The 24,548-nt window shown below is 43.3% G+C and overlaps 1 protein-coding gene across 1 annotated transcript in view; it reads left to right on the top strand.

Moving 5' to 3' along the window:
• DTNBP1 (dystrobrevin binding protein 1) overlaps window positions 1-24,548 on the top strand; it is a 128,087-nt gene that overhangs the window by 33,233 nt on the left and 70,306 nt on the right. The window contains exons 5-6 of the mRNA XM_044259328.1: window positions 3,197-3,329; window positions 15,979-16,111. Of these exons, the coding sequence (XP_044115263.1) occupies window positions 3,197-3,329; window positions 15,979-16,111 (266 nt within the window). The remainder of the gene's footprint in view (window positions 1-3,196; window positions 3,330-15,978; window positions 16,112-24,548) is intronic.

Raw genomic sequence — 24,548 nt, 5'->3', positions numbered from 1 at the left:
CCTTCATGTTGAACTCCTAAGGTTCATGGTTGAACAGTTTGAAGTGTAAGCTGGTTAAATGAGACATGCTTCACTGTCGGGTCCAGGGTGGCTCTCCTCTGGCTGTGGCAGAAAGTTCACTGAACTGGGTGATGGAAATCCTACTTTCTGCGCTAGTCCATTTGACCTTGGGCCCCTGATTTGGTTTCTCTGTTCTTGGTTTCCCCGTCTATAAAATGATATAACACTACCTACCTTGCTTACCATATGAAGTTGTTTAGAAATCACATGAAATTGTGTACCCCAAAACACTGAACTGATGAGCTTGGTGTTCTCCTTTTGTCTTCATGCTCCTGCTCCAGTGTCCGTGGGAAGGAATTTTGGAATGAAGCACGGCGGGTTTGCTTTAATTGTTTGAGTTTGATTTCCTGGTGTTTGATCTGGCTTTATTCAGAATTGTTTATTTAGAGGTGGAAAAACTGGCCTTCTGGTGATAGATCATTTCTTATCATTAAGTAGAGTTGAAGTATGATTTTTTAGAATGTTTTCTTCCGCTAGCTTCTCACTCCTTCCTTGCCTACACCCCTGTAGCGCAATCTCTAGACTCCTGAGTGAGGGCCTGGACTTGAGTGTGAAATTCCATGGGAGGATTGACCTCAGTCCACGGAGGCCCTTGGAAAAGAGACAGCTTCATGACACCTTAGGGCCTTCATCTGTAAAATGGAGGTGCTAGAAGTGCTTAGTTTATAAGGTTGCTGTGTGGTCTAAATGAGATAACATATGTAAATTGCTTAGCATAGGACTTGGCCCATAGAAAATGCTCAAAATGTTCTTAGTATTATTGCATAATTTTTTATCTCATTCTTTTAAATAAAAATGGTGTTTTAGTGTATTCTTATATTTTTTTCTGTATATGCTGCTTCTATCCTGTGTTGAGAATATGATTTTCAATTTTGTGGAAGCCGTGAACTAGATTGTAGTTGTTTTAATATTTATGTTGCACTTTCAGTAAGAAGTGGTTAATATAAAAAAATTGTTCTCGATTTTTCAAAGTAACCTAATTAACCAGGGTAGTTATGATTTCACAGACTTTATAAAAAAAAAATACACCATGTACCAGGAAAAATATATTTAGCCTTAAATCAGCCCTGTGATCCAGGAATTATTATTATTTTTTTTTTTTAGAGTTTAAAAAGTGAAGCTAATTTGGGAGACCTGCTGTGAGGATTTAAGCCCCCAGGGGGCAGGATTTTTTTTTTTTTTTTTTTTAAGATTTTATTTATTTGGCAGACAGAGATCACAAGTAGGCAGAGAAACAGGCAGAGAGAGAGTGGAGGAAGCAGGCTCCCTCCCCGCTGAGCAGAGAGCCCGATGTGGGGCTCGATCCCAGGACCCTGAGACCATGACCTGAGTTGAAGGTAGAGGCTTAACCCACTGAGCCACCCAGGCGCCCCTGTTTTGTTCACTGTTACATCTCCGTAGCCTGAACAGTGCCTGGCAGACAGGGAGCGGTCAGTACAAGTTGTACAGATGAATTTTAGGGACACAGATCTTCATGTCAGGCCTTAGTTTTCTTATCACTGCACAGCCAGATATGGTAGCATCGCTCAGCATTTCCTAAACTACTCTAACCATTTTTATAAAAGTGGTTAGCAATACGCATTTTTAAGTATATGAAATTAATGAGCTGTGCCACCTGGGTAAAGCTTGGTGTCACCTCTCCAGCTCAGCAGAGGCTTGTCCCGGAAGGATGACGTGGTCTTCTCTCCAGTATAGACCAGAAAGCAGTGGGGAGGTGTGTGAGCCAGGGGACACAGTAAGGAAACCAGGCAGCTTTTAACCCCTCTGTCGGAGCTTGGTTCTTTTGTTGCCATGTTGGAATTTCTAGAATATTAAAATCTAGAAACTGAAGCAATCTAGCACTACGTACAAGTAACTTTGCACTTGATTTTGATATTTTTATTTCTCTAAAGTAATTTGTTACCTTAGTGGGATATAGTAAGAATTTGTGTTCAGGGGCGTCAGGGAACTCGGTAAGTTAAGCATCTGAGTCTTGATTTCAGCTCAGGTCATGATCTCCGGGTCCTGGGATCAAGTCCAGCATGGGGCTCTGCGTTCAGTGGGGAGTCTGCTTGTCCCTCTGTCCTTCCTCCCCAGGCTTGTGTGTGCACATGCACGTGTGCTCTCTCTCTCTCAAATAAATCTTTTCTTTAAAAAAAGTCTTTTAAAAAATTTGTTGTATTCATGTTCTCACTTGAGAAATCTTAATCTTAGGATGAGTAAATTGCCTTTTTATTTATTTTTTTAACTGAATTGTGAACTCTGACTTACAGATAAAATTCAAGTGCATTTTGTTATATAAGGGATTTTGCAGTCTTTGTATTTACTGTACTCCTGTGGTTCTCTTTCACAATTCTTGCTTATCGTTGGTGGTGTTTTCAAAAGATGACCTCTCCCTGCTCCTTCTAAATCTTATTCTAAGCTCTTTCCCTCCCGTTATGTTAAGACCAAAATAGAATTGTCTGGGAGAAACTCCCGATTGCCATTTTCTATATAGTCTTCAGTAAAAGAGGTTAGCGTTCTTTCAGGCCTGTCTGCTATGTCACAGCCGTGCTATCAGGAGCTTTACGTCTGAATTCCTTCTCTGGAAGGAATGCTTTCCCCCATTTTTTCTGGAATTGGTCAATTGCCTTAATTCCTTCACATACAAGTACTGTTTACATTACTTTTTGCAGTGTGTTGCTGTTTAAATATAAATTCAATCGTATATATTCTAAATGGATTCAGTAACTTTTCTGTTCATAAAAGCCCTTTTGTAAAGCAAGTAATTATCCGATAATTGTGGTTTGGGTTGTCGTGTTTTCTTTTCGGTTGTTAGTGTTGGGTTTTTTATTTATTTTTTCTAGATTTGGATTTTCAAATACATAGTTTCCTTAAAAACAGGGTATACTTCGTGATTTCTAAGGTCAGTTCTGGACTTTCTCTTCTCCAGGTTATGATGCAGCGAGACAAGCAGTAATTTGAGGTTTTCTGCACTGAATGTGAAGCTGGTGCTTTTCTAAGAAAGAAAACAAGTCCAGTTTTCTCTGGGGGGGGGTCCTGTTGTGGACACTCAGTGGAGGGGTTTTAAAGATAACATTGAGTAACCCTCATTCTGCTGTCATTTCCTGGTGCCTGAAATCTGCTTTGACTTTGCCCTTGCTCCTCTGTGTTGCAGCTGGTGGACAGCGAGGTGGTTATGCTCTCAGCGCACTGGGAGAAGAAGAGGGCGAGCCTGGTCCAGTTACAGGAGCAGCTCCAGCAGCTTCCCGGCTTAGTAGCGGACTTAGAATCCATGACAGCCAGCCTGAGTGAGTTTCATGTTTGTATCATGTCCATCACTTTGAGGAAGGGGAGTAATTTGGACAGAAATGGGAAGAAATTCAAAGCCCTCTAAGAATACATTAACTTCTTAATTAATATGATTTTTTGGAAAAGAGTGACTTCTAACTGTAACTTGTAACTGTAACCTGTAACTATAATTTCATGTCTGATTAACGGAGGATTGGACCGGAAATAGTTTGAAAGTACAGAAATTATTTCGAAAATAAATCACTAACCTTTTCTGCCTCTGTTCAGCTCAGGAAGCACAATTATAATTTTTTGATTCTTAGAGTGACTCGGGTGTGTGTGTATGACATTATATCCCAGTGTAAAAGGATAAATATACGGGGCGCCTGGGTGGCTCTGGTGGTTAAGTTTCTGACGCTTGATCTCAGCTCAGGTCTTGATCTCAGGGTCACGAGTTTGAGCTCCGCATTGGGCCCTGCGTTTGGTGTGTAGCCTATTTAAAAAAAAATCAAAAGTACAAATATATAAAATAAAAGGGGTTATAGTGACTTTGTTCTGGTTGTAGAATGTATTCTGGAAGTTGTTGCTTTAAAAATGAGGTCTGCTTAGAGCTTTATGTCTTGAAATGTGGTTTTTTTTTTTTCCCTCTCCTTGAACACTTGAGAGATGAAACAAACCCAGGCAAATGAGGGTGCGTGTTTGGCTCAATTTATACCTGAGGAGGTTCATACTGTTTTGTTTTCATTGGAATGAATTTTGCTGATATTCTTCATTTCTTGGGTTTATAGTCAAAAAATTCCCTTTTCGTTTGATAGTGCCACATGATGGGATAATACTGTGGCTCACTTTTCTGACCGAGCTTAAGATCTTAGTGAAGTATAAGAGGTAGGAGTATCTATGCAGGAAATAAACTTCCCAGGCCAATAACCTGATTCAGTCTTATAGGTAAGAAGGTACAGATATCCTGTCATCTCTTTCCGGTTTTCAATATTACCCTTCTTAAGCAAAACAAAAATGGTTTACAAAGCCAGTAATTTGTCATAACACTGTTTTTTTGTGTGTGTGTAGATAAAATGGCCCTGAATGGCATTGGGAATGGTGTAGCTGAGAACAGTAGCTAACATTTACAGCACCTGTCATAAGTCAGAGACGGCGAGGTGCTCTACAGACATGACCTGTAGTCCTCACGTGAACCCTTTAAAAGTAGCTATTACTATCCTACTTTATAGCTAAGGAAAGCAAGTCTCAGAGAGACCGTGAGCTGCTCAGGGTGGCACAGTTACTAAGTCGGGGTTCCAGGATCCCAGTCACAGAGATGATGTCCTTAGTGGGGATGAGACAGGCTGGCAACTGTCCGCCGCATCAACTAGACGAGAGAGCGCGCGTGGGAAGGGTAGAGGACGAGGGAGAGAGAATCTTGAGCTGAAGGCAGATCCCAGTGTGGGACCTGAGATCACCACCAGAGCCAAAACCAAGAATCAAGACACGTAACAGACTCTGCCCCCGGGCACAGCACCACCCCCTCCCGCGAACTGTATTCTGAAAGCCCTGGCTGTTACAGGCATCACCTGGAGCCCATGTTTTGTTGTTTCTGAGGACAGGGCATGAAAAAGAGATTCTGGGTCTTAAGAGACATGTCAAAAAGCTGTGGTTACCCTCTGCCGCACTTCCCTCTTGTGGGTATAGTAATGATCCGTCTCAAGCCTTTGATGGCTCAATAGAGAAATAGCCTCCAAGACATTTGGGATTTTCTTTTTAGCCACTTTATTTTGGCCTATCTTCCTGCATCTGTCTGAATCATTGGCTTTAAATGGGTTATGTATTTCTTTACAGGCCGGAAAACCTTCCTTCTTTCCTAGCTGGGAGTAAACGCTGTGGATAGGTGTTCTTGGTTTGATACCACTTTACTGATTAAGGGCATTTTGCCACAATTCTAATTATTCTCCTAGTTAATTCTGCGTGGGAAATGCAGTTTATATAAGCCTTTCTTAAAACAGAATATACAGGCGTGCCTCAGATACTGTGGGGCTTGGTTCCAGACCAGGGCAGTAAAGCAGGTATTGCGATCAAGGGAGTCAGATGAATTTTTTTGGTTTTCCAGCTCATATAAAAGTTATGTTTACATTATTGTCTGTTAAGTGTGTACTAGTATATGTCTAAAAAATTATGTATGTACCTTAATTAAAAAGTACTTTGTGGCTGGGGTGCCTGGGTGGGTGTCTGACTCCGGGTTTTGGCTCAGGTTGTGATCTCGGGGTCCTGGGATTGAGCCCTGTGTGGGGCTGTCTGCGCAGTCTGGATTGGGATTTTTTTTCTCCCTCTCCCTCTGCGCTTACAGATCTTCTGTCTCACACACTCTTCTTTCTGTCTCTAAAATAAATAAATATTAAAAAAAGAATACGTCATTGCTGAACAATGCCAATACCTCAGCTTCCAGCGCGTTGCCATCTTCCTGCTGGTGGAGGGTCTTGTGTCCATGCTGCCCGCTGCTGACCAGCCAGGGTGCTGGTTGCCGAAGGGGGGGTGGCTGTGGAAGTTCTTAAAATAACACAGTGATGAAGTTGGCTTCATCGATGGACTCTGACTTTCACGATTTCCCTGTAGCTTGTGATGCTGTTTGGTAGCATTTTACCCACAGTAGAACGTCTTTCCGAATTGAAGCCAGTCCTCTCCAACCCTGCTGCTGCCCGATCAACTAAGTTTATGTCATATTCTAAATCACTCACTGTCGTTCCAACAATCTTCACGGCATCATCACCCAGAGAAGCTTCCATCTCAAGAAACCACTTTCTTTCCTCATCCATAACAAGCCTCTCCTCATGAGGTTTGATCACAGCTCACTCCCATCTTCAGGCTCCACGTCTAACGCTGGTTCTCTAGCTCTTTCCCCCACTTCTGCGGTGACGTCCTCCACTGACCTCCTGAACCCCTCCAAGTCATCCTTGCGGGTGGGAATCAGCTTCTTCCAAACTCCTGTTCATGTGGATATTTTGACCTCTTCCCATGAATCATGAATGTCTTACTGGCATCTAGAATGGTGAGTTCTTTCTGGAAGATTTCCCATTTGCTTTGCTGAGATAAACCAGAGGAATCACTGTCTATGCCAACTTCAGCCTTACAAAATGTCTCTCTTAAGAAATAAGACTTAGAAGTCGAAATGACTCCTTGATCCACGGGCTGCAGAACAGATGTTGTGTCAGCAGGCATGAGAACAGCGTACATCATGTCCATTTCCACCAGCTCCTGGGTGACCTGGTGTGTTGTCAATGAGCTGTCATATTTTGAATCTTTTTTCCTGGGCAGAAGTTCTCCACAGTGGTCTTGAATAGTCAACCATGTTGCAAACAAATGTGCTGTCATCAGGCTTTGTTGTTCCATTTATAGAGCACAATGTTCTTAAAGAACCTATAGTCTTCAGAATGGCGAATGAACATTGGCTTCAACATCAAGTCAACTGCTGCATTGGCCCCTAACAAGACAGTCAGCCTGTGCTTCGAAGGCAGGCATTGGCTTCTCCTCTCCAGCTACGGAAGTCCTGGGGGGCCTCTTCTCCCATGACAAGGCTGCTTCATCTGCATTGAAAACCTGTGCTTGGTGCAGCCGCCTGCATTAGTTCTCAGCTCGATCGTCTGGAGAACTTGCTGCAGCTTCTCCCTCCGCACCTGCTGCTTCACCTTGCACTAGGTGTTACAGAGATGGTTTCTTCCTTGAACCAACCTCTGCCAGCCTCAGACTTTCCTTCGGCAGCCTCTCACCTCTCTCAGCCTCCACAGAGCTGAAGAGAGTCAGGGCCTGGGCTGGCTTCGGAGTAGACTTTGGCTTAAAGGAATGTTGTGGCTGGTTTGATCTTCTGTCCAGACCGCTCAAACTTTCTCCATGTTGACAATACGACTGTTTTGCTTTCTTATCATTCGTGGGTTTGTTAGAGGAGTACTTTTCATTTCCTTCAAGAACTTTCTCTTTGCATTCACACCTTTGCTAACTGCTTGGTGCAAAAGGCCTTGCTGCTTTCAACCTGCCTCAGCTTTCATCATGCCTTCCTCACGGAGCTTAATCATTTCTAGCTTTTGATTTAAAGTGAGAGACATATGACTTTTCCTTTCACTTAAATACTTAAAGGCCGTTGTATGGTTATTAATTGGCCTCATTTCAGTATTGTTGAGTCTCAGGGACTAGGGAGGTTCGGGGGGGAGGGTGGCAGGGGGGAGCGGCCCCTTGGTAGAGAGAACATACACAATATTTATCAGTGAAGTTCGCTGTCTTTCATAGGTGTGGTTCATGGCATCTCAGATCAGCGACAGTGGCAACATCAAAGATTACTGATCACAGATCACCACAGTAATAATAAAGTTTGAAATATCATGAGAGTTACCAAAATGGGACATAGAGACATGCAGTGAGTAAATGCTGTTGGAAAAATGGCACCAGTAACCTTGCTCCAAGCAGGGTGGTCACAGACTTTGAATTTGTAAATAACACAGTATCTGCGAAGCACCGTAAAATGAGGTATGCTCATTTTGAAGAGTTTATTCTGTTTGCTTAAAAATAGCTCAAATCTAGGTGGTTTTCATATCTGTTGCCAGTCTGAATTACCATTAGCATTTGAAATACATGCTGTCTGTGGTTTTCACTGTGCTGCTGTTCTTTGTCTGATATGTACAGTTAGTAATTAATGTATACTGCTGTCTACATTATGCTGTATACAGTACTGTCCCAGTAACGTACCCAGCTGGAGAACAGACAGAACAGGAAGTCTGAAGGCCTCCTGTCTGTTGACTTTGAAATTGAGACTTTTAGATAACAACTTAAACATTTTAGACTGGGTGCTGATATTCTTTACAATAGGAAAATATTTTAAAGCCAAGTTTGGTAGGGTAGGTTATATAAATATATCTATATCATTAATGTAGTTTATGACGGTTTTTTTTTTTAAGATTTTATTTGACACACAGAGAGAGATCACAAGTAGGCAGAGAGGCAGGCAGTGAGGGGTGGGGGGAAGCTGGCTCCCCGCCGAGCAGAGAGCCCAATATGGGGCTCGATCCCAGGACCCTGAGATCATGACCTCAGCTGAAGGCAGAGGCTTAACCCACTGAGCCACCCAGGCTCCCTATGAATTCATTTGAAGGAGTATGTACCATTCCTAGATATTGGAACCCAGTGTTTTATTTATTTATTTATTTATTTATTTATGGAACCCAGTGTTTTACATGTTTGCTCATATATTGCTGGATTCTTTTATTTTTTGGCAGCTTCAGAATCTCTCTTATCACCTGAATACTTTGACATAATAGAACAAGGCTTAAATAGTCAAGCAAATTATTTTTAAAAATTTAAAAACTAGGAAATAGTAACTGACCTGTCTATAGTCCCAGGGTTCCCTTAACTTTTTTGAATTTTGTGCTCTTTCCCTGTCAGATCTGATACCGTATCCAGTGGGTCCCGGCACCTTCTGGGCTACGTGTCCTTTTCAGTCTTGCTCTGACCTCTAGACTGTCTGCCCTTTAATTACAGAGTAAAGGACTTATGTGATGTGAGCAATCTGAACCTGGATGATGCTTTTAACTGTGCCTTATCTTGTAGTTTAATAAACACGACTCTTGATTTACCTGATCCCCAGGAATTGTGATGTAAGACTGGATAATCCCTTCATTTTTTTTTTTTTTCCAAATGGAGTGGGATCCATTCATCTCACATAAGCCTGTGTAATAGATAATTTCTGGTAGTTTGATGTTTAAAAAAAAAAAAAAAAAAACCGATGACGATACGCGGGGAACCGGAGAATAAGGGCTGTGAACTTCTCTCATATCTGGGTTTGGATCCCAATACCACAGCCTCATGTGGGAGCCCGTGCAGGCTTCTTGAGCACTCCAGGCTTGTTTCCTTGCAGAAAGAGGACGAGAGTTCCTGACTCAGAGCGTGGCTGGAGGGTTGAACGAGATGACAGATGTACGGAGAGCACTCAGCTCAGTGCCTAGTACCTAATGAGACACGTACCGTGTGCCGTGGGCTCTGGGTCGGCGCGGGCACTGCAGCCCTGCGCGGGACTGGGTACCTGCAGTTGCCGACGTTCTCGTGGAGTCTCTCCAGCCTTTGCAAATGTACAAAACCACTCTTCTCTGACAGAAGGGTTCGGGTGGATGTTACTCAACTGAGCTTCTCGCGTAAAACTGGGTAGGATGCAAAGCCACACACGGTAGATCACGTATGAGGAGGGAAAAAAAAATGGAATGTTGTCAACCAGCTTCTACAGACGTGCTTCTTCTGACAGAACCAGTGTCCGTGTTGTCACAAAACTGGTAAAATGTGTGGAAAGTATTGAATTCTCTGAACTTCCACTAGAGGGTAGCCTCCCCCTGTTCATGTATTGAAGTTTAACACGTCAAGGGCCCCTCGGAGTTTTTGCTCTCGCTTAGTTTATTTTAAGTGACCTACTTTGGAAAGACTGTTCTCTTCTTCCAGAGCAGAAGAATCTGTGAATTCTTAGATAACAAAGTGCTGTGAGAGTGACAGCCATAGACTCAGTCTGTATCTTTCTTTTGCTGTGACCTAACCTGATACGTTGTTGTTTGGCTGTCTTTCTGGAACTTGAGAGCCTCTAGCCAGGCGACTGCCCCAGCTACAAGTGTCTCGGGAACTAGGTTATTTTTATTGTCCAGGTTCCTTTCTGGGATTAGGCCCTTCGGGAGGCACATTAACTCTCCTTAGACACCTTTCCATGTGCTCCCCAGATCTCGTCTGTGCCATAACATTTGCAAGTTAATGCACTTCTTAAAGTTCCCCATCACTGCTGTATTATCGTATTACATAAAAGGGTAATGTAAGCATTTGAAGACTCTTTCAAGCCTTTTAGTACCTGGCCTCTGTGACCTCTGGGTTTGCAACCAGAGGAGATTTCTTTCTTCTTTGAGGCTACTTGTTTTGTTAGAAAAGTACTCATTAAGTATGAAATAATTTTAGTGTGCCGCCCCATTCTTCATACGTAAGTGGTTCCCCTGCAGATAATATGTATTTCAAACAAATGGCCCAAAGAAAAATGCCAGACAGAATCGCACTTCCTCTGGGACGGTCTCCTCACAAAGATTTGTGAGGCTCTCTCCTGCACAGCTGTCAGGCATTCCCACATGGCTTTTCACAATAAAATTCCACTGATCTTTTCCACTGATCAGTAAATGAGACATATGCTGTTGTTCGAGCGAGCAGAGTGGTCAAGTCTGAGCTTCTCGTGAAGGTGCCTATGGAGGCCTGCTGGTGTTTTATGCACATGCATTCTGAGTTTGGTTGTCTGCTTCCTCATATATGTGATTCATTTGGTCTTGGAAAATGAGCAGGTTGTGACTGGGACATTCGGTTTCTGCCATTTATATGCAGTATAGGGGCACCTGGGTGGCTCAGGGGGTTAAGCCTCTGCATTTGGCTCAGGTCATGATCTCAGGATCCTGGGATCAAGCCCCGCATCGAGATTCCTGTTCAGCAGGGAGCCTGCTCCCCACCCCCCCACCCCACATCTCTGCCTACTTGTGATCTTTGTCAAATAAATAAATAAAATATTTAAAAAAGAATAAATGCAATATAAAATATTCAGGTACACATCACATACATATGCTTATAATGATTTAAAAGGACTTTTTAAAGCTTTTAATATAAAAAGGGAAGAAGATTTATTTTTGTCAGTATAGCTCTTCTGCATCTGATTACTGATTTCAAGCCAGTCAGAGTTAAAATGGAAAATTTCCATTGCTTTTGCTGCTCTAACTCACTGATAAATGGGCCTGGTCTGACATATCAATAACAAAGTACCATTGTGTTGCCTGATGTTTTCTAACTTCTCTGCCTGTGTTTAATTTATCCTTTTACAAAATTTAGCATAACCTCCTAATATTTAAGTTCGATGACCACGAATCATGCGGTTGCTTTTGTGGTTATTATTTGATGTTTTAGTGGGATAGAGCCATTCTTAGTTGAGTTCAGTAGACTAGGTATTAGGGGATACAAACATGCAAACATACAGTTAATACCCTTAAGACCCTTCCTGATTCCTGAGAGAATACTCAGGAATATACAAGTAGTTGTAGAATATCAGAGTTTAAGCTCGGTGCATGGTTCAGAGGTATGGAAGCACAGGAGAGGAGGGAGGGCAGCGAGCACCGGCATCCCACGAGCAGACAGAGTCGGAGAGACCGGAAGGTGCATGAGTTGTCTTAGGGTGGTGAGTGGTCCCGAAGGAAGGAAGTAGTGAGACTGGAAAAGTAGGCTGTGGCCCATGGTGGGGGCGGGAGGAGGAGGTGATAGATATCTGAATAATAAATCAAGGTGTTAAACTAGATTCTTTTCTCTTTTTTAGACTTGATTTATTGATTTGAGTGAGAGTAGGGGGATAGAGCAAAGGAAGAGAGAATCTTAACCAGACTCCCCTCTCCACTGCCCTCCCTGTTCCCCCTTGACCCCTCCCCCTGCAGGGAGCCTGATGCAGGGCTTGATCCCAGGGCCCTGAGATCATGACCTGAGCTGAAGGCAGACGCTTAACCGACTGAGCCACCCAGGCACCCTACACTGGATTCTTCAAGTACTCAGGAAGCTTTAACTTAATAAAAGGAGAGAACAGAAATAGGAATTTGTGGTAGCAATGAAATGGACACTGAGTCTCCCAAGTGTTTTAGATCTAGATTTGCCATTCTGAAACAAGAACATGAAGCTGTCGGTCAATTCTGAAGCATGTACCGTTTGTTTCTTAGTAGTAGTCCCAGGCTGGTACTCAACCAGTCCCATGTTCCACTTGGTCGTCATTTTATTAACACAAGAGTGAACCAGGGTGGCAAGTTTAATATGTATCTAGAAGACGGTTTCTCTCCATGAGAAATGAACTGGCCTGTGTAGGTATCAAGTCATTTCCTTCAAGTTCCTGGCCTCACTAGTTCTCTATCACAACAGAGCTAGTCTCTAAATACAAGTTGCCATCTGTCCCAGTAAAAATTAAAAACGTAAATACATATGTGTATGTCTTCAAACACAGAACAAGTATTGATTCCATTACTTACTTTCGTTTTAGCAAAATCATTTGAAATTTAATGCCCCTCACTTACAAGGGATCTTAAGTCTAACAACATAGTTTTGAGTATAATTTATAGGCATGTCAGTTTCCTAGAAAAAATGAAATTCTCTTGATATTTTGGTCTGTTCGATCCATAGGTGTTCACAACATGATAATTTCTGTTCTGCAGAATTATTTGCTTAAAATGACTTTTGTGTGAGGGGCTCAGTCAGTTGAGCATGCAACTCTTGGTCTTGGCTCAAGTCATGATCCCAGGTTCATGTGATCGAGCCCTGTGTCAGGCTCTGTGCTCAATGGGGAGTCTGCTTGAGATTCTCTCCCTCTGCCTCCCCGTCTGCTGCCCTCCCTTCCCCTTGCTTGCATGAGTGTGCATGTGGACTCACTCTCTCTCAAATGAATTCTTTTAAAAAATAAATAAATGACTTTCATGGAACTCAGCTATTTTTTATACATTTTTTTTCTCTGCTTTTTTTTTTTTTTTTTAAGATTCTATTTATTTATTTGACAGGCAGAGATCGCAAGTAGGCAGAAAGGCAGGCGGGGGTGAAGCAGGCTCTCTGCTGAGCAGAGAGCCCGATGCAGGGCTTGATCCCAGGACCCCGGGATCATGACCTGAGGCAAAGGCAGAGGCTTTAACCCACTGAGCCACCCAAGCGCCCCTTTCTCTGCATTTTTTAAAAAAGGATTTTATTTATTTATTTGACAGAGATCACAAGTAGGCAGAAAGGCAGCAGAGAGAGAGGAAAGGAAGCAGGCTCCCTGCTGAGCAGAGAGCCCGATGTGGGGCTTGATCTCAGGACCCTGAGATCATAACCTGAGCCAAAGGCAGAGGCTTTAACCCACTGAGCCACCCAGGTGCCCCTTTCTCTGCATTTTTTAATAGTCAATTATAAATTACTGTCAAGTGCTAAGTTAGGTACGCTTTGTATATTTATATGTAAGTGTATAGTGTTTATATGCTGGGCCCCATTGGACCCTTTTGACAGCTTTGCAAGATGTGAACTGTTAGCCCTTTTTTCACTGATGAGATGTCTCAGGTCATTGTAAGGGGCAGAGCTGGTTTCCAAGCGTGCTTCAAAGCCCTCCTCCTGGCCAGTCCGTATGCTAAGGATAACAACTTAACATGCATGATACTGCAGGAACCAAGTAGCTTAGAGTTAAATGGATTTCATATTAAATTTAATTATTCTAGTTCTTATCACTAATCAAAGTGAAATAGCCTTTTAAATAATCCTATTAGCTATGATCGCCATTTAAGACCCTGTCAAGCTAGTTATAACAGAATGAGCTGAACACTTGCTTCTTCAGGGTCTGTAGCCCTAACTCCCAGACGGAGGTGCCTACTCGTTTTTCCACTTAATGTAATAACAATAACAAAATAACGCAAACAGCAGTGACTACAGTAACATCATTTTGCCAGTTTTCCCGGACATGAACTCTCTATGTATCATTCAGGTCATTATTAAAACTCTTGGATTTAATTCCTCGTGGTCTGAAATTTAGATTTGGGGCATATGGTTTCGGGTTAGGCTTTCCATGATCACGTCTCACATATAGTAAGTCTTTTGTGGCCCCAGAAGATAGATTCAAAACTGCCATGAACTGCGTGACCGTCAGCCCTTTGCAACCCTCGTACAGGTTTACTTACGGTGACCCGTCAATATCTGGGAGTCCCGGACGTGCTTTTGAAAAGGAGTACTAAACGGTCCTCACGCTTTCACTTTTCAGTAAAATTTTATTTTCCCCCAAATCCCTGTCTTTAAGCCCTAAGTTCTACCAAACAGAAGAGGGAGGTTGGATAGGTAGCCTGGATATTTAGACAAATCTTTGGATCAGAGGTTACAAACAGGCCAAAATTTGCATCTTAATAACCGCAAAACTGCAAATCGAAATTTGTAGAGTTTGCGTCTAATCCTGATGCTACAAAAGCTGCTTTGGGCGGTCCTGTGGAAATCCAGCGGACACATGAAGGAATTAGATGCGCCGTGATTTCGTTTAGCTGTTTGTGTGAAAGCGGGACTGGACGTCTACACAGCTAGCTCGCTCCGTCTCTACACAGCTAGCTCGCTCCGTCTCTGCTGCCCCGACCCTTCCCCACTGGGTGGCTGTGACTTCCAGATTCAAGGGTCCTTCCCGAGCTGGACCTTCCCCTCACCTCCCTCCTCTGTGTTAGGCGCCACGCTGAGTTTCCCGAGCGCTGCATGCCTCACTCTGCCAGGACGTGGTGTCGTTGAAATAGATCTCTCCTGCTTTCAGCTCTTTGGCACAAGGACCGTCTTTTTCATCTCTGTGTCCCGTGTCTGGCACAGTGCTGTTGGAATTCTCTAAAATCTTCCACCTCTAAAACTTCTCTCCTGTGGGAGGAAACAACCAGCCCTCACTTCTACAACTAGGAAGTCCTCGTTCACTAACGCCCGATCAATTCAGAAATCGTTGTAGTGCAGGAGGGACTTGGTTTTGATTCCCAGTTGCCCTTCAGTCGTTGGGTGACCTTGGGCAAAGCGCTGAATTAATTTCTGCCGGCTCTGGTCTTGGATCTTTTTAAATGAAGGCTTTTACTGGAACATGACCTCCATGTTCCAGTAAAGTTGCCAAGCTCTGTGGCCTAGAGACACAGTAGACACCTTAGTGGTCTGGTGGGCAGAGCTGAGGCTCTTCCCCAGCAGCCTGTGCCCTGGGCTTACCAGGTCTGTGCAGCTCAGCAGCGACTTGTGAAGATTGCCGTGGACCATTTGCCAGGGCAAAACAAATGCTCTGCTCAAGTAACTTGGAATCTCAAATTTTAAATTATGTTTGGTATAATTTGTGTTAATTATAATTTGCTATATTCTCCTTTGAAAATTGATTATTCACATGTGGTTTGTGGGATCATTAGGATATCACATTAGATGAATCACGATGCTCTGTTTCCTCATCACCCTGGTTAGTAGAATATTTAAAGTATTTTGGAAAATTACATTTGCAAATGCTTGAAATATAAAAATAAAGTCAAGATAATTTGAAGTACATCTTAAAGATGGTCAATATATTTTATTTTGCTTCAAGAAAGCTTAATGAAGGGGTGCCTGGGTGGCTCAGCAGGTTAAAGCCTCTGCCTTTGGCTCAGATCATGATCTCAGGGTCCTGGGATCGAGCCCTGCATCGGGGTCTCTACTCAGTGGGAAGCCTGCTTCCCTTCCTCTCTCTCTGCCTGCCTCTCTGCCTAGTCTCTGCCTGATCTCTCTCTAATAAATAAAATCTTTTTTTTTTTTTAAGATTTTATTTATTTATTTGACAGAGATCACAAGTAGGCAGAGAAGCAGGCAGAGAGGGAGGAGGAAGCAGGCTCCCTGCTGAGCAGAGAGCCCGATGCGGGGCTCGATCCCAGGACCCCGGGATCATGACCTGAGCCGAAGGCAGAGGCTTAACCCACCGAGCCACCCAGGCGCCCCTCTAATAAATAAAATCTTAAAAAAAAAGAAAGAAAGAAAGAAAGCTTAATGAAGAATATTAAATAAATGCAAGACAGTTTCAACATTTTAAACTTTGTAACTTTTGGACATTTTTTTTTTTCTGTGATCGAAGATTCTGACTTTTTACGTTTGTTTCTATTTTTTTTGGACCTTCTGCACTTCCAGCTCATTTAGAGGCTAGCTTTGAGGAAGTTGAAAACCACCTGCTGAATCTGGAGGATTTATGTGGACAGTGTGAGTTGGAAAGATACAAACATATGCAGTCCCAACAGCTGGAAAATTACAAGAAAAATAAGAGGTGAGTTTGAAAAGTTGGTCAGCAGTATTCATTTACATGTTCTTCTTTATAAGTTCAGGCCAATAAAAGACAAAGGTTGCAACATGTAAAGCTCATTTGTAAGCTTTCCAGAATATGACCTTTATATACATACGTGGTTTGGTACCACCGTGTGTTGCCATTTTATGGAGATGAGGCTGGGATCAAAGGTGGAGGGAGCAGAGCAGCAGGTGGAGCTCTCCCAAAAATTCTGCAGGAGCCCGGCCTCATTTCCTCCCAAGTGGCATATCCTGAGCTGCTTTTTCCCTTTTCTTTTTTTTCTCCTCCTCTATTATTAGAGCAGGAAGAAAAGGAACCTGAGCCCAGGCTGGGGAAGGAGGCTTGTGGGGTTTGAAGCTCAGCTTTGTCACATGCTGGTTGTGAGGCCTTGTGCGATTACTTGATCTCTCTTAGCCTCAGTGTCTCTGGCTGATGGGGAGGAGGATACTGTACCCACTTCCTAGAGTTGTGAGCATTAGATGAGGTAAGAGCCATCAGGCCCAGTCAGCTCTGTAAGTATTAGTTATACTCACGACCATTGTCACGGGGCTGATAGGAACTTGATGCAGAGGAGAATCCTGGGGGTGACAGCTTATGGGACCAGCTGTAGCTCCCAGTTCATACAGTGCCACCTTGGGCAGGCTCAGGGGGTCCCTGGTAGCTGATGACGGTGCTGAGACAGTCCAGGGTCTGCCCTGCACAGAGCAGGGAGTAGAGCTGGGGGGGGTGGTGTCTGTGATAGATGCAAGAAAGCAGAAGTTGTGGGATTGGAGTCGGGCTTAGGGCTAAGAACAGATTTGGAGGGAGAGCAAGAAAGATCAGCTGGGCAGAGTACCCTGTGGGTTTTAAGATTATTGGCAAATTGAGTTGTTCTGGATCCAGGGTGTAGCGGTCAAGGAGGAGTGGGTTGTTGACATGGACAGGAAGTGCTGATCATTGGCATACAGGAGGTTCAAAAAAAAAAGCGAAGCTAATATGTGGCTGACATCATAGTTTTCCAGAATAATGCCAAGGGATGGGGCGGAGATGAAACTGAGTATTCTGAAATTTTCGGTCAGGTCCAGGTCTAAGACCCTAGGGCTGGGTCTTAGATGTTAATGAGCCCGAAGAATCACCTGGGCAGTGTTTCAAATACAAACTCCTGGGTTCCATCGTTGGACAGCCCCAACTGACAAGTTAATTCCAATGGTTTTGCTGTAGACAAGCCTTCCGGGCGATTCTGTCACGGGCAGTTCAGGGGGAGACCTTTTAAGAGACAGCCAGGTCGGGGTGAGATGGGGTGGTGGGCAGGCTCTACACCGAAGAGCTTCGAAAGGAGCCCCACGGGGGCTGTGGATAAAATTGCTTGGAGAAGTTTGTAAGTATATGAATTTTTCTGGAGGTGCTTTCTGTAAATTGCATTGGCCTACAGAGATTACAGCAGGGTATGTGGCAGCCTTAAGAACGGAGTCCTTTTCACAGATAGGACTTTTGAATGAGTGGGTGAGCGCTGGGACCCAGGGGCTTTCAGACTCAATGACGGGGCATGAGAGATGAACTTTCTCTCTAGAAGAGAACAACCCAAGATACCAGAGTTCGAGATGGCCAAGTTAGAGATGGTTTGGCTTGTCTGTAATTTTAAATGAAAAAGTAGGGAAATAGTCTGTCGTCAAAGTGTTAATCATGTAAAGAAGTTTATTTATAAAACAGTAGGTTTCAAGGAGCATAATAGGAAGGCTTAGAATTTTGAAAGGAAACTTTTGCAAGAAACCGGGCAGCATGTGTACAGGTCTTGTGAGCCCTAGAAGTTACATGGTTTCCTCATCTGTAAAATGGAGATACTACAGGACCTTGCAGGGTTATGTTAAGGATTCGGTTGGTAACGGGCTAAGAATAGCGCTCAGCACGGGGTGAATGCTGTGTCCCTTGGCCTGCACTGGCTGACCTGTATGAGAACGTGTACAGCTGGACTGAGGGGTATTCTGTATTTGTACCAGTTACGTTGTTCCGCTAGTTGAACACAGGAATTGTATGAGTATCGTGGTTTTTCTATTCCATATGTGTTAATATTGATTATTTGAAAAAGGGTATCTGGTACTTTAGTATGTAAAATTCAATTTCGGATTTTTATAACCTGATTAGATAGAAAAGAGTAACAAGAGTTGGAACTATGAGGTTTTATATCTTTCTTTTCTTCACTTTCACCCAGTGACTTAAATGTATTTTAATTAATGCATTATAACTTATATGTTATAAAATGAAAATTACTTTTAGTATTTGGAGAGCAGCACTGCCTGTAATTTAAGTGAAAGTCAAAATTTGTACTGAATGGGTCTTAATACGTTTCACGTAATTGAAATGACACACACAGCATTTGTCTTTTAAGAGATAGAATTATGTAGTAGAAAGAGTGTGTCTTTAAACTCAAAAGACCCAAGTCCTGGCTCTGTTCGTTCACCAGTGTGGTCGCTAAGCCTTACCAATAACGTAAACAGTTGATCAACACATACTTTGTATATTTCATGTACTGTATGCTATAATCTTACAATAAGTTACAGAAAAAAATGTTACTAAGAAAATCGTAGGGGAAAATACATTTATAGTATTATACTGTATTTATCAAAGAAAAATCTGTGGATACGTGGACCCATGCCATTCAAACCTGTGTCGTTTAATGGTTGACTGAATATTGAAAACAGCGGGGTTCAGTGAGAGTCTGCATATCACACAGTAGGGCTATTTCGGCCTCTGTCCTCACTGGCTCGCAGAAGTCTGACAGCCAGTCCTACACCCCTGGTGCAGATTATTGGAGGGCTCATCTGAGAAACTGAGCAGCCCAAGAGAAAAGACCTGCCCGTATGGACCTTTGGGGGAGTGCTCTGATGAAAGAGCAGGGTCGGCTTCGTAGCACCCCACCCCCACCCCCATGCTGAGCTCCACACTGGTGTGTGTGATTTCTAATCAGCTTCGTGATGCCTCACTCTTAAATAGAAAGGGGCAGCTGGGGAGTAATAGCCAATGGAGGAAAGCTTCCAGAGTGAAAGAGGCCAAAATAAATAGAAAATAAACAAACTAATAATAATTTTAAAAAGCACCCAGACAAATGAGAGACTGTAAGGGGAACAAAAGGAAACTTACAAACAGAAATCATAATTAATAGCCTCAGGTATATGAGCCCACCTTCTAAGAGACCATTTTGCATTTATGAAACATGAACAGGATGCTACAGAAAAGGAATAGTAAGAGACAAGAAAGAACTCTCAGAAATAAAGCATGACAGCAGAAGTAGTAAACTTCAGCTGAAGTATTGGGAGATCAGGTTTGGCCTCTATGTAAGAAAGCACAAAGATAAGAAAAGCTAAGAAGGTTGAGAAAATTACAGAATTCATTCCTGAGTCCCATAGCTGATTACTAGAAGCTTCAGAAAGAAAGGGGGAGAAAGGCAAATCTATTAAAGGACTAACACAAGGTAACTGTTCAGAACTGAGTGATAGGAATAAGTTTGAAAGGGCCCACCAAGTACCTGACAAAATGAGTGGGAAAAACCCATTGTCCATGCATATTTTTATAAATTTCACTACACTAGGAATAGAGGTCATAAGAGTCTTCAGAAAAATCTTCGTATTAATGATCAGGAATCAAAAGGAACTTGAGAATGGTTCTAGATCTGGAGAGTGATTTTCACTTTACATTTGCTGAGCAACATTTTCATCAAGTGGGAGGAAATGGTCGTTTCCAGGCGTCCGGGGCTCCGATTTTGCTCCTGCGCACACCGTATCAGGAAGCCGTGGGAGGATATGCTCCACCCGCAAGGGCGTAAACCAGGGAGAAGGAAGAACGGACACAGAAGAGACTGAATTGCAGTGAGAATTCAACCAGTGCGAAAGAGAAACAACGGGAATGCTCAGCGGGATGGCAAAGAGAAGTCGGAAGAGGTCTGGTGAGCGATCCAGACTGGAGAAGGAAGACCTTCTGGAGGATTCCAAGAGCAATGTTCAAGGGAAAAAAAATGAAACTAATGGGTTGTCTGATAAGCTTGATCATATTGAGAGTTTTATAAGCTCTGATGGCAAGTCTTTTGTGATAGGTAAAACGGGCCAAACACGGCAACTGTTAACACTAAGGGAGAACACGGTTTTACCAGAAGAGAAAGAAAACACCGCATGACCCCATTACAGACAGTATGTATAGGACTCTGTAATAGCTAATGTGGAGTTAGGCTGCAATTCTGATATAACTTACTGGAAAGTTGGAGAAGCTTGTAGACCATGAGGGAGGGATTGAAGAAAGCTCACCTCGGGCTTCCACAGCAGGAGATCAATATGTGGTATTTGAAATAGAAAAAAATGAATATCGCTGTTGGCATACTGTTTCGAAAAAATGGAAGTAAATACCAGAAATAGCCAAAAGAATGGAATGTAGTTTCTTATGAAAAGCAGGACAGGAAGATGGAGAGAGCTGGGGCAGGGAACTCTGATCCTCCTCATGGATAAAGCATGTGGGCACTAGTTGACTTTAGGAATGTACGTGTGTCGTTTTGATAAATACAGAAACTGAATTTAAAAAACACTCTAGAAGGACGCCTGGGTGGCTCAGTCTGTTAAGCTGCTGCCTTTGGCTCAGGTCATGATCCCAGGGTCTTGGGATCGAGTCCCACTTTTTGGCTCCTTGCTCAGCGGAGAGCCTTCTTCTCTCTGCCTCTGCATGCTCATGCTCTCTCTCTCTCTCTCTCTGATAAATAAATAAATAAAATCTTTAAAAAAAAATGAAAATACTCTAGACTGAGAAGATTGCCACTGACAAAACCTTCTATGATCACATAAGTTCCAGAAGCACTCCAACCTGTATTTGCCTCCTGGAGTTTTGTAGGACATGTCAGTGCCTTCAGAATGCTGGGAATTCCTGTAGTAAAGAAATTTGTTTGACCCAGCCCCTCACAGCTTGCTTGTTCCCAAACCAGTCTGTGTGTAATACATGTTAAAATGCCATGACTTGGTATTCTCTGTATAACACCATCTGAAAAATTTTCAAATACTGGTTCCCCAAATTATTTGATTGCACAGGGAAGACTTTCTTAAAAATAAACCTCCTTCCTTTTTAACAAGATGCCCTACAATCTGAACTGATGACTTTTCTTGCTCTAAAGAAGATAACAAAAGATTGGTAACAAAAGATTGGCTAGTGTGTGTGTGTGTGTGTGTGTGTGTGTGTGTGTGTGTGTGTGTGTTAAAACGTCTGCACGCTGGGGGGCCTGGATGGCTCAGTTGGTTAAGTGTCCGACTCCCACCACCCCTTGAGATTTATTTATTTATTTGCGAGAAAAGAAGCAGGAAGGAGGGGAAGAGAGAGCTGGAGAGGCAGACACCCTGTTGAGCAGGGAGCCCAGCTTAGGACTGGATCCCAGGGCCCTGAGATCACGACCTGAGCTGAAGGCAGAGGCTTCACGAACTGAGCCCCACTTGATGCACTAAGCATCTGACTCTTGATTTTATGGCTGAGATGTCAGATAATTCAGAAGATGCATTTGCCGTACATGCCCAACTCGTTCCCGGCAATAGGAAATAAATACTTTTCATCAGATAAGAAGAGCTAATATTTTGTTTTTGTTTTCTTTTTTTATTTGAGGATAGTTGACAAGAGTCAGTATTTTGTACATGAGCCAAAATAAAGAACTTCAAACCATTCACATGTTTGTCTGTCGCTAACAGAAGAATGGACCTGAGATTTGGAAATAGTCATGGTATTTGGTGGGGGAGGGGGGTTACAGATGTGTAACAAAGTATAATTTCTTTTCTTTCTTTTTTAATATTTATTCACTTATTTTAGAGAGAACGAGCAGGGGGCAGAGGGAGAGAGAGGATCCCAAGCAGAATTCACACTGGGCGTAGAGTCCAACCTCATGACCCTGATAGCATGACCTGAGCCAAACCAAGAGTCGGATGTTTAGCTGACTGTGCCACACAGGCGCCCCTGTAATAAAGTATAATTTCTGGTGATTATGTAGGATTTGAAGAAAATAAAACAGGATAATGTTCTCTTGGTAAGGTGGTGGGGGAAGCTGCTGTCATCAGGGTGAGCAGGGAAGGGCCTTCTGAGAAGGTCCACGAGAGCCAGGACCTGAGTGGGAGGGCAGCCATGTAAGGATCTAGCATGACACAGTTCCACGCAGAAGGAAGAAGAGGGACAAAAAAACCTGAGTCATGGGGCACCTGGGTGCTTGGTGAACCACCACCAGTTGGTGAAGCATCTGCCATGGGTCCTGGGATCGAGCCCCGCATCAGGCTCCTTGCTCAGTGGGGAGCCTGCTTCTCCCTCTGCCTCTGCCTGCTGCTTCCCCTGCTTGCTCTCTCTCTGTCAAATAAATAGACAAAATTAAAAAAAAAAAACCCACAAAAACAAAAACTGAACCATGAGCCCTGTGAGAGAATGGAGAAGTGGAGAATCCCAGCCTTCTGAATTTTTCTTCTTTCCACCATTATGTTCCTTAGCATGCTTACTAAGATTCTTTCACAGTAATTATCCTTAAAACCATACATAAGTGTGTAACTTTATTAAAATATTTCTTATTTCCAAATTTCGGGATCCTTTGTTTTCTTCAGCATGCAGCATGCTGTCAAAATTTCTCTGAAAATAGCTACATCTTGAAGAAGACAGTGATTTTAGTGATTCCACTTAATTATAAATACTCATAATTTTCACAGTCCTCTGTTGGCCTTGAAATCTGCTCAGTGGCATACTAAAACATTTTTTTCACTGGTTCAGACTTTGGAACTGGGCTGTTCTCTCTTAGAAACTCTTGTTGGGTCGGGTGGGGGAGGGTCACTGCTTCTGTTGAGGTCTAGTGATCACGCATATCTTGAGAAAGTTACTCCTTTTACTTTGTGTGACAGGTAATGCTAAGAAACTGTGCTCTCTCTCTCTTATTTGGTAACACGTAGCCTGCAGACGAAGTTTCAGAAATCTTCGAAGCTGAGTGTAAGAGATTTATTTGAGATGGTACGACATCCCTTTAGTAGAAGTTGACCAGTTTATGTTCCAGAGAATAATCTGCCAAGCTCCTGAACTTCCAGAAATGACCATCCAAACTAATCTAGAAAAGGAGTGGGCCTTAGGTTGAGCTGTACTTCCCATACCTGAAAGTTGGGGATGGTGGTGGCGGGAGGCTTGGCAGGAGTGTAGCACACAGGGCCTGGCTTTGCTGAGGATAGAACAGAGGAAACCGGTGCATTCTACAGGGTGAAGATGGTTCTGGAACCAGAGGAGAAGGTCCCAAGTACCTCATCCAGAGGAGTTGGGCAGAAGGTGGACAACCAGTTTCTGAGGTTTTGCAGCGGAGTCTGGTTTGGATTGGAAAGTGGACTGACTAAAAGGGCGTGGACCTATCTACCCAGGATGGAGTATTAGGGACCAGATTTACTTTCCCACCTGATACAGCCCAAAAGCAGACAAAACAATGCTTCTTAAGACGCTGGTCATGAGGCAGAGAAGAGAAGTGATCCTTGATGGACAGGAAACAGGTGCAGTGAGACCTCCTCTTGCCCCTTCATTCTGCCTCGAGAGGGTTTCCAGGCTACAGAGCAGGGCGGGGGACCCAGGAAGAGCCTGGCACATTCTGAGTCGAAGAAACAGAGCTGGGAGTCCGGGAGTCCGAGGCAGCCAGGGTTTATAGGACACAGTACTAGAGAGGAGAGAGCTGCACAGAGCGGATCCCGGAAATCCGCCAAGGGTTCCCCTTCAATATCCAGCAGCGTGTTCCTAATGCACGTGAGGAGACTCCCAGAGGCGGGGGGCGGGGGGCAAAGCTAGCAGTTGCTGTTGCTTACGCTCTGCCTGTTCTCAACAGCCCTCCTGGAAAATGTTGTAATTCATGGGACGCTGGGAAGAGCACTCGGGAAAGTGTTCTCTCAGTAGGGGGTATAATTAGCCCCGAGACGAGTCCTGCTCCAGACCTGTTTAACAAATCATGAAAGCAGTCATCAAAAGGACCAGATTGTTTCCAAGGAAATTAACTCCCAAAACAGAGCTCAAGAATATTTGTAGGAGGAGGACCTGAATATCTAGCACCCAAAAGATAAATCACGATGTGTAGCATCTGATTAAAGATTACTCAGCAATATGGTGAGTGCTGTGAAGTGGCGATTCAGAGACCTGTACCCCTGGGGATAAAATATATGTTTATAAAAAATAAAAAATTAAAAAAAAAAAAGATTACTCAGCAAACATGGAGATAACCAGTCAATCAAAAGCAACTCAGAACTGGTACGGGTGTTAGCATTAGCAGACAAGGACACTAAAACCAGTTATTGAAACTACTCTCTAAGTTCAAAATATTAAGTGGACACATGGAAGATGAAAAAAGGCCCAAACCTGTCTCTCCATTTTTCTACATTTTACTTCCTCCTTCCCTATTAGATGCTAGTTTTAGGTGGTTCCCAGGTGG

This window comes from Neovison vison, chromosome 1 (assembly GCF_020171115.1).
Source record: "Neovison vison isolate M4711 chromosome 1, ASM_NN_V1, whole genome shotgun sequence".
Classification (NCBI taxonomy): Eukaryota; Metazoa; Chordata; class Mammalia; order Carnivora; family Mustelidae; genus Neogale; species Neogale vison.
The sequence above is the reverse complement of the archived record's forward strand: the minus strand, read 5'-3'. Positions and strand labels throughout refer to the sequence as shown.